The 10,771-nt window shown below is 38.2% G+C and overlaps 1 protein-coding gene across 1 annotated transcript; it reads right to left on the bottom strand.

The window, feature by feature from the left end:
* Positions 1–2,822: 2,822 nt before the first annotated feature.
* On the bottom strand, positions 2,823–3,654 carry LOC133284590 (photosystem II repair protein PSB27-H1, chloroplastic). The gene has a single exon (XM_061481649.1). The coding sequence runs from the start codon at positions 3,602–3,604 to the stop codon at positions 3,065–3,067; it is 540 nt and encodes a 179-aa protein (XP_061337633.1). The 5' UTR covers positions 3,605–3,654; the 3' UTR covers positions 2,823–3,064.
* Positions 3,655–10,771: the final 7,117 nt, after the last annotated feature.

Here is a 10,771-nt window from a genome sequence, read left to right as displayed (position 1 = left end):
GCAAGAGAACCTAGCTAGCTGCGCAACCTAAGCAGAATAATAAGTTAAAGTGCCGATTAAAAATAAGTTAAAATGCAAGAGACTCCCTTTAAATTTAAGTCAATCATAGAAAATTTATGTGCTTCAAAATCTAGCAATTCAACTATTTGAATTTATTAAACTATATAGAATAATATAAATTTAACTTCTCCGTTAGAAACCTTGTAGTGAGAGTCAATTTCGAAAAAAAGATTTGTTATCAATTAACTTAAGTTGTAGTACTACTGCCTTGCACCCTAGACACTAATTCTAAAAATACATACAAAAGGTTGGGCTTTAATATTTGATATGGACCCTCTCAGGCCCGGAACCATAGGCCCAACACAGAAAGGCCCAGTTAACATTATTTAATCGGAAAGAAAAATACATCTCATTTGAAGTATCGGCATAAACCTGTTGATCTCCAAGGCTACAAATGACGCTATTGACTGTCATGGGTAGGCATGTTTGAAAGATTAGGAAATATGAAATATCACATTCATATAAGATCTTAGTACCATTGATATTCGTTTCTCAGTATTAATCCATTATTTTCACTTGCATTGAATTCTTGCATCACCATATCAAAAACTCGTCATTTACATTAATTCGCAGGGCTCAATCGTGTGTGATCTAGCCCAATATTTATTGGACTGATCAATATTAGTATAAGGAAAATAGATATGTTAAATTTTTGATAAACTTGTGAAGTACAATTTTTATAATTACCTATATTTTTAAAGACATTAAATGTTGGGGCCAAATAAATAGATGAAATGTAATTTAAAGTAAATAATTTAGAAAAATAAATCAAGACCAACATCAACACAATTGACAAGACTCTTGACATGGAAAATTCAATATTGAAGAAAAACAAGAAACCTATTTAGATTAGAACTCATTTTCATAAAATTTTACCATTGGATTCACTAAAGAATGTTTTCTTTCTTTTTCTCTCTCTTTCCTCTATTTTTTCTTTTTAAATTCTTGCTTCATTCAAAATGAAGCATTAGGACAACTGAAAATAATGGCATGGGCCCAAGAATGGGTCACGCACCCAACATTAAATTGGCGATCCAATCAAATTAAAAGGGCCATGTATTAAAGTTTTTGTTTTTTTAATTTCTATTTACATGACATAGTCTGTTAGGTAAAGCTTGTGTTCTTTGGAATTGCTACAACAAGCTTTTTGTTAAGTGTAAAGAACCACTTCAACCCAAAACCTTAAGGTGTTGGGTGAGGGTCTTTTTAAATGATTTATCTAACACACTCCCTCGCGCAAGAGCCTTTTGGATTTGAAGCGTGGATATGGCACAAGCTCATTATTGGTCTGCCTTGTGCTGCACAAATCTATTTTTTTGGTCTGTCTTGTGCTTTTCGTAATTCCACCTGAAAGTGGGAGGCGGTGAGGATCGAACTCGTGACATCATGGTCACTTAAGCTCTGATACTATGTAAAAGAACCACTTCAACCCAAAACCTTAAGGTGTTGGGTGAGGGCCTTTTTAAATGATTTATATTATATTCTCTAACATTAAGAGTTAAAATATCCAATGCTTTGTTGGTAGAGACAAATCCACTCCGGTGATCTTTATGTCTCGAAGGAATTAGTCTTATGCTGACGATGGGGAGATATCCTGAGTTATACAAAAAATTAAATATATCAAATGCTGCAATGGGGTTTCATTTGATACAAACTGCTAGTTCCAATCAAACTTGTATCTTGATCCATTTCTTCATGACTTCCTGTGGCTGTTGTTGATGCAAGAATTAAAACGGGTCCAGTTGAACCTTATCTAAAGGGAAGCAAACCTGACAACACTCTACTTGGGGAGGATAGCACCTTTATATAACCTCAACTCTCAAGCACTGAAATCTGCATACCTTTTGAAAATTGGAATATGTTCCATTCGGTATTTTTTAGCATTCTAGTTGTTGATTAAATCTTTGGTACTACTGCTGTACCAAAGATTCAGTACATCTCACCAATAAAAATATTACACGTTAGTTAAAATTCTGTTTTTTCTGTCAGAATTTTTCTCTCTCCTCTGATGTGTAATGCTCTCATTGATGAGATGCACTGAATCTAGGTACAACAGTAGTACCAAAGATTTATTCCTGGTTGTTTAGCAAATGGTGATAGTTCAATTGGTGTATAGAAACTGAATAGGTAGTGAAAAGACCTCAGTTTGATCCCCACCAATACCATATTTGGGAGGGACATAAAATCTTAATCTCTAACCTGCTTGACACTCGAGATTAGTTTCATAAAACCGAAGTTATCTTAAAAAAAATTCTTCTTGTTTAATGAAGCTTGCTTTACCTGGGAAAATTCATTAATTAAATCTTTGTTTGAAAGAAAACAGAAACTAACTTTTATTTTTTCTATTTACTTTTTTTTGCTGGTTCTGAACATAAACTATGTTTAAAGTTGAAATCAGGATGCAGGCCAACATCGATTGCAAATTAGTAATGGTGACCAACCATGTTACACTTTCCAAGCTCAATCGTTCAAATGACATTTGGGAGGATGAATCATGCCTTAACATATTATTTATAACATCTAAATTTTACTAAGCTTAGTATAATCAACTGTTGTCATAGACATTTAAGTTTACCAGAATTGGTGACAAAAACAAGGCAAATGGTGTCAATTGCTAGATACCAAATTCAACATTTGTGAAAATACTTGTAACAAACCAATTATAATTAAATAATAAAACTATATAATTAAATACAAAAGTAATAAAGTATATATAAACGCGTGTTTAATGTTTCATAGAACCTAAGAATAGATAATTGCAGTCCAATTAAAAAGGAAATCAGAGACCATTATGAGCATAATTGTCAATGATTGGATTTACTTTGACTCTATGCCTGCATAATTCTCTTCTCCTCTGAATCAACAGAGAAAGGGAGCCTCTTACTGTAATATAACTTTTCAATACAATAATACAAAAACCATGCACTTAACAAACAAGAAAGTAAAATAAAAAAAAGAATCTAAATATGGTAAATTAGAGAAATGAAAAAAAATTCATTTCCTCTCATCTTCCCCTTTGAAGTGCTTTCGCTGCAGTGTCCACCTCTTCCAAAATCCTTGCCTTTCGTTTTGCAGGAATAGGAGCAGTTGGTCCAAAACTAATATAATGCCCCGAAACTGCATTGATTGCAGAGTAAATGTCCCTAAAGGAAGCCCTTCCTAGAAGTGCTTTCTCCCTTCTGTACTTTGCCACCCACGAGTTTGAGGTATCTCTTAACTCAGCCACCGCAGCAGCAACATTGGGGTCATTCTTGTCCATTGTTATTGCTGTCTTAACCTTGTTGATGACTTCCTCAGTGTCTTTTACATATTCTTCGTCTGCAGCAGCCAGTGCAGGGTTCAGAGGAACAAGCCATGTGCTAGAGACAACAGAGGCAGTGATTATGGACAAGAACTCACGGCGGCGTGGGAGTGTGGTTGTGTTAGTGTTAGTGTTAGTGTTAGCGGCGGGTGTGAGGGTGGCAGCAATGGTGGTGATTTTGGTTTTGATGGGTGGAAGTGATTTGGGTGTGGATGTTGGAGTTATTAGTGTTGGGGAGGCCATTGTGTTGGGTGGGATAAGGATGTTGGATTAGGAGAGGAAGAAAAGTTTTGAGATTTTGTTGTGTTTGTATAACAAAGAAAGAAAGAAGCATTGGGTTTTTGCCACGTGGCCTTATCGTCTTATCTTTGTTTTGGTTTTTGGATGAGAAAGCAACCAATGATTTGTGAGATATAGATACACATCATCACGTGTCATCAAAGAATTCCAACTAGAAATTTCAATATAGAAAGATTCTATTTCGTTCACATGTATTGCTTTGTGTAATGTAATGCAACAAATGAATGAACCAAAAGGAGTTGAGCATTGTGAAACAAACGGTGGTAGTTCAGTTGGCGTATAGGAGTTGAGCATGTTGAGGGTGAGAATATGTGTTTGATTTTCTCCATTACTATCTTTGGGAGGAGTTTAAAGTCTTAATCTTGGACCCACCTCGAATCGGACTAATCACGAAGTTATGAATCAATTGAAATATTTTCAATAAAAAGAGAGAGAGGATTATGTATTTATTTATATTTTTTTAATTTTTTCTTACAAAATTTTTAACACAATGTGTATCCAATTTGAGAATCCACTAATTAAGCTAGAATAATTCATTTTTCAGTTGATCGGTGTAATTGGTGGCAAGATGGTAGAGGATTGTGAAACAAACGGTGGTAGTTAAGTTGGCGTATAGGAGTTGAGCATGTTAAGGGTAAGAGTATGTGTTCGATTTTCCTCATTATTATCTTTGGGAGAAGTTTAAAGTCTTAATCTTGGACCCGCCTCGAATCGGACTAATCGCGAAGTTATGAATCAATTGGAATATTTTCAACAAAGAGAGAGAGAGAGAGAGAGGATTATGTATTTATTTATATATTTTTAATTTTTTCTTAAAAAAATTTTAACACAATGTGTATCCAAATTGAGAATCCACTAATTAAGCTAGAATAATTCATTTTTCAGTTGATCGGTGTAATTGGTGGCAAGATGGTGTATTTCTCAAATCATTGATGTCCAAGAAATTTTGTTCAAACCTTTCTCTTTAGCTTTTTTTGGGGGGTCATCTTTCCAAACCAAGGATAAATTTTGGAAGTCAATAATGCATTTCTTCTTATTAGGGCCTGATGATAGGCCAGTGTTCTTTTTTTGGTCCTTGAATTATGGTCAAGTCTGTTAAGATGTTCCCTCGCCCTATATGTTATGGGAGAAACTAAACATGCTATAGGCTGAAGGCCCAAATAGGCTTGTTGCTTCCCCGTTAAACTTGTTGGGTCCATTCTGGAAGCACCACAAGACCCACAAACATCAGCTAAAGGATGGAAGGAGGTGTACTAAAAAAAAAAAAACAGTGGTCATGGTGGAGAAATCATATAAAACAAAATTGATTGTTCGACTATGCCTGCAATTTTTAAAATCGTGCAACTGGAATTATGAAAAAAAATTGAAATAAAGAGATTTTGAATAATTATGAAATTTAGTTTCCTATTATGATAAACAAGTTATTATTGATTTGACATGATTATATTTTGTAAAAAAATTAGTCATATTTTTTAAAAATATAAAGGGATATAATTTATGATGGTTCAAGTACAAGAGATTAGGGTTGTTTTAGCATGTGGTTCTGAATTTGATGTGCATAAAAAATATCCTTAGGAGGAGTTTTCACTAAAAAAAAATTCTACAAACACACCGAATTTTCTTAAATTCAAACTCAAATTATTCAATATGTTTTTTTTTTTTTCCATCGTAAGCAGCTCGCAGATAAGTCCTAACATAATCGATAGTTCCGATTATTTATTTGTTTTTAAGTATAGAAAGCCCTATGGTTAATTAAACTAAGACCTAAACTAGGACTCGTGAGCTCATATTAATTGATATGGCTGACCTGAACGAGACCATCTTAATTTCATTCCCCAATCCCCACTTCTCAAGTTCTATGGAGTATTATATATCACATCACCATTTATCTCATTATAAATATGTAAATGAGGTTGATGACTTCCCTTTTCTGCTACAAGCAATTATAAAAAAAAAAAACTAATTAAGGCTTGGTTTATCGGTAATGGAGCACTAACCGGATAAGGATTGTGACCAAGCAGTGACACACCCAATCTACTTAATTTCATTAAATTTCATGCTTATTTCTACTTTTCCTGATATTAAATAAGTGACGATGTATCATAAGTTCATAACAAATGAAAAGTAGATAAGAAAACATAATAAAGTTATGTGAAATTCTAATATAAAAGTATCCATTATCATATAAGAAGATCCATCATCATACCATTATCGTACGCATAGATAGTATCTCATTTATTCCGTATTCCTTATACGGTGCTAATCCTTTGCTTTTCCACTCTTGAAGTCAATATCTAAAGCTTATAGTATCACACTGGGGGAAAAAAAATTAGTATGTCATTATAAGTTCATCTTTTAGAATTACTAATGTGATTTTTAAATTAATGAATTGAATTGTTGTGTTATTATCCACACTTAAAATATGAAAACTTGAAGAGTTATGGTGGGTTTAACAAAGAAGATCAGAATCCAAATCTACCTTTATCTTTAAATTTTATTCTGAGGTTTTTTTTCAAAAATATATTGTTTATTTTTAATCTTACTATAAGAACTCGCACCGTTAATTAAAAAATTTAATTAATAAATTATGAGAAAATAGGAAATGATTTCATAATTGACTCTAATAATTATTATGAGGCTTTAATAATTATAGTAAGTGAGTAATAATGCTGAAAGTCTCTTTTCGGAAGAAAAGTGCAGATACCGGTTCTGCTAGTCGGTATAAATGCGTACCGAAAAAGTATCCCGGAAAATTAATGCAAGTGCATGATAATTACTAGAATAATATGTAGGACTTGTAAAACGAGTTTCAAGTCCAAATAATGAGAAATGGTGCTAGAAACCGGTACTGGCTTGGAAAAGCGCGTACCGGAAAGGTGCTTAGAAAATTATAAGAAAAATATGATAATTCTTGGAAAAATATGTAGTTTCAGAATCCAAAGTTTGGGATTAAAATGCTAAGCGTAGCAATTAAAGTTAATACTGTGTGTTTAATTGTTAAGTGGCTATATATAGGCTTGTTAGCACAAAGCCCTAGGCCATAACTCATCTCTACGTGAGTCTTGGGGCTGGCTAACTGCTGAGTACTGTTCCATTGTGTTCCTCTTCCATTTCTTGAGCTTCGAGGCAACTTCCTTCACAAATCCTTCTTCTAAACACTTGGTGTGGGGTAAGAGTAGCTTTGGGGCTGTGTTGTTGACCCTGTTCTATGTTGGGGTTGCTGTTTGTAAGTGTTGGAGGGGCTGTCCTCTTGAGTTGAGGTGGTGAGAGTCTTGTTCTTGGCTTGTGAAGCTCCAAGGAGCTTCCTTTGTGTGGAAAGGGCCAAGCTTTGGTAGAATTTTCGAGTACCCTTCAAGTCAGACTTGGAGAGGCAGAGTGTGGAGCTCCTAGAGCCTTTACTTCTGAGTTTTGAGCCTTGGTATGTTGTACCAACTTTTAACTTGAGTTTTAAGGCTTAAAAACGGTACCTTGATGCATCTAATGGCTAAAAGATGATAACTTGTTGTTGGGTAATGTTGAACACACCTAGAAATGCATGTTTAGGTGTTTAAAATTGGTAAAAACCCAACCTTGGAAGGATATCTTCACGAAATGCAGTTTCTGCATTCTGTCGTGAAATATCTGGATATGTGCCCGAACAATATCCGGATTTTGGATATCCGGATATGGGATTTGGACATCCGGATATGGGATTCTGGATATCCGGATATTGCATATGCGGATATGTCCAGTGAGATATCCGGATATGGCATATCCGGATATGGTCCCGAGGAATATCCGGATATTCTGGGATTTCGTAGAACAGTAGCTGTGCTGTGTGTACAGTAGGCTATTGGGGGTTTGTGAACCCTAGATTGATGAAGTTGAACTTCTGTAATTAATGAACTAAGTCAGAATCGTTGTGATTAAGGACTTATGGCTTGGTATGGAGCCTTAAGACGTAAAACGTAAGGAAAGGCGTTGTCTTTAATTTATAGGCTTGTGTTGCATTATTATTGATATAGTATTGGTCCATAACAGATTGTGAATCTACTGTGTTTGAACTTTGAGCTGTGGACTCTTGGCTTTTGGAGTTAGCTTGCAAGGTAAGCTTTCGTGTCCTCGGTTTAGCCATGTTGTGGTTCCACCATGTCTCATGGGGGTATGGTTGTATGCATGCTGTGTTACATGCTTTGTACATTTGAAATGCTGTTGAGCTTTATGTGTGATAGCTTTTAATATGCATGTGTTGTTTCATCTTGACGGTAACCTGAGTATGTAGCGTCATACGAGATGGTGATCCGGGGTGAATGCAAGTAGCGTCTTGCACTAATGTGGGTATTTAGCGTATGTAAATTCTGCATTTCTCTGGCCAGTAGAATAGAATTGACACACATGGCATGATTATCTGCTGCATTGCACTGTTTTAGAACTGATGATGATATCTGCTTTTAAACTTATATTGCACATGTAAGTGAGCTTGGGGTGGAAGATCCTTGAGGACCCCTTATCTTACTGAGATTTCTTGTTTAGAGATCTCACCCCACGTTTGGGGAATGCTTATTTCAGGTTCTGGTAGTTTGGTGACTGATGCCTCTGGTGGCAGGAGGCCAGAGCTTAGTTGATGATAGTATGTTGTTTGCTGCCATAACTGGATATGGATGCTGATTATGTTTTTCGCTATTTATGTTTATATTGTTATTAAGACTGATGTTGGGCATGTTTCCTTATTTGAGTGAGCATGGGGATTGTCCATGACACTGTATGTTAGTGGTTTTGATTTGGAGTTGTATAAACTGTTAGATGGTCCGGTCTATTTTGTTGTAGTTCCGTGACTAGAGCCACACTTTTATTATCTATGATTATGAGGTATTTCAGTTAGCTGTTTTATTGCAATTACATACAGGCGATGTTTTATTAATTGATTAATAAGCAAGTTAGTAATAATAAGGACATCATAATTGAAAAGAAAAAGATATTCCGCAATTTTAATTAAGCGCTGCTTAATACGATAGTATGATAACATTACCGAATATATACGGGGTGTTACATTTATGGTATCAGAGCAATGGTTCGAGGGAAAAGCCTGTATGTATTGCAATAGCTAGGATGTTGGGTTGTGTCTGTCTTGTGTGTTTACTCCGTCGAATTTTATTATGATAATGCATATGTAATCACACTGCGTGGGCCTGATCAACTCATAATTTGTGTAACTTGTGCAGAGTCATGGTAAGGTCCGGGAGAACACGGGAGACTTCTGAGGATCAATCCGATCCTATCCTGACTGCATTGGCTGAGATGCAGGCGGCTAGGTTAGCCAATCAGGAGGCCACTAGATTGGCCAACGCGGCAATGATGGATGTTGTTCGCGAGGAGAACTGGATAGCCGCAGAGGAGGTTCGTGAAGCGAACCGGAGGACCACTGAGGATGTCCTCGAGGCGAACAGTATGGCGAACATGACGATGATGAGAGTCATGTTGGACGAGATGAGGGCTGGTCCTGCTGTAGGCCATGCACCACCGCCACCACCGCCATCGACGCCGCTACCGCCTAGTGTTCAGGATGAGAGCCTGAGTCACATTGGCAGTGCTGCTCATGTCGCTGAGACGAGGGAGACTCTTGTCGAGCCTGCTGAGGATCGTGATGTGATAGACCACCGGTTGAATGCTTTCAGGAAGCATAAGCCACCTGTGTTTGAGGGGTCTTTGGATCCTATTGCTGCTGCTAGATGGCTGGAGTCGCTGGACAAGATATTTCGGGTCATGCAGTGTACAGATCTGCAGAAGCTGATGTTCTCGACTTATATGCTGGAGGGAGATGCCCAGGAGTGGTGGACGAACACCTCTCGTGCTTATGAGATGCAGGGTCGTGTTTTGACATGGCCATTCTTCGAGGAGTGTTTCTTGGGCAGATACTTTCCCTATGATGCGCAGGAGAGGAAGCAGGGGGAGTTTGACAGATTGGTTCAGGGCTCGATGACTGTTGACGAGTACTTGGCCAAGTTTAATGAGCTGGTGAAGTTTGCACACTTCGGGATGGTTCCTTCTACTCCTATGTTTCTGGCTGCTAAGTTCCGCAGAGGACTTAGTGAGGTGATTGCTGAGCATTTTGCTGGAGCTGCTTCGAGAGACTTTGGTACACTGGTTCAGCAGTGTAAGGACATTGAGGATGTCTGCATAGCGAGTAAGGCCAAGAGGGCCAAGGTCGACGAGACCAAGGGGACTGTTGGTTCCACTCCTATTTCTACGTCCTGGAAGGACAAGAGGTTTGTCGGGAAGGGCAAGGGTAAACAGTTGGCGACTAGGCAGGCGCCTGGTCAGTTCAAGAGGACCGCTTCACAGCAGGGGAGCTTTGCTAGGCCTCCTTCCACTCCGAGATGTGCGGGGTGCAGAAAGGAGCATGTGGGACGTTGTGCTTCGGGGCAGTTGGTTTGTTTCCAGTGTGGCAAGGAGGGCCACTTCTCTAGAGACTGTCCGTCGTCGACGGCGAGAGCTGCAGCTGTTCAGGCAGTTCCTTTGCAGATGGTTCCGATGGCTTCTACTTCAGCACCTGCAGTGCCACCTTCTGTTGGGCGTGTGTACACCTTGGGTAGGCAGCAGTCGGACCGCGCTTCGAACCTTGTTAGAGGTACTGTGTCTATTGGTGGTATTGCGGTTGATGCATTGTTTGACTCCGGGGCTACGCATTTGTTTGTTGCTACCCCGATTGCTTTGGGGCTTGAGTTGTCCATGTCTGTGCTTTCTCCACCATTGCGGGTGACTACTGCCACTGGAGAAGTTTGTGATTCTACCACTGTTCATCGCGACGTAGCGTTTCAGTGGGATGACCGTGAGTTCTTGGTAGATCTGATAGGATTGCCGATGGCCAACCTTGAGATTATTCTAGGCATGGATTGGTTGTCTAGAAACTGTGCTTTGATTGATTGTTGTGCAAAGCGCGTGGTGATGTCTCCGTGTGATTCCACAGCTAGTTCCTCGCCATATATTTCATTGCTGCAGGCTAGGAAGGCCTTGAGAGCAGGGGCATTTGGTTATGTCATGTTGGGAGGTTTGGTGAGTGGGACACAGAAGGATATCACTGGCATTCCTGTGGTGGGGGAGTTCCTCGAGGAGTTTCCTGAGGAGATTTCT

Source organism: Gastrolobium bilobum, unplaced genomic scaffold (assembly GCF_033153095.1).
Source record: "Gastrolobium bilobum isolate Gb01-03AN ecotype WA unplaced genomic scaffold, APGP_CSIRO_Gbil_v1 utg21709, whole genome shotgun sequence".
NCBI classification, from domain to species: domain Eukaryota; kingdom Viridiplantae; phylum Streptophyta; class Magnoliopsida; order Fabales; family Fabaceae; genus Gastrolobium; species Gastrolobium bilobum.
This window is presented reverse-complemented; position numbering and strand designations above follow the sequence as displayed.

Bases quoted from the DNA above. Each gene is read 5' to 3' on its own strand.
- LOC133284590 (XM_061481649.1), bottom strand. From the start codon at position 3,604: ATGGCCTCCCCAACACTAATAACTCCAACATCCACACCCAAATCACTT.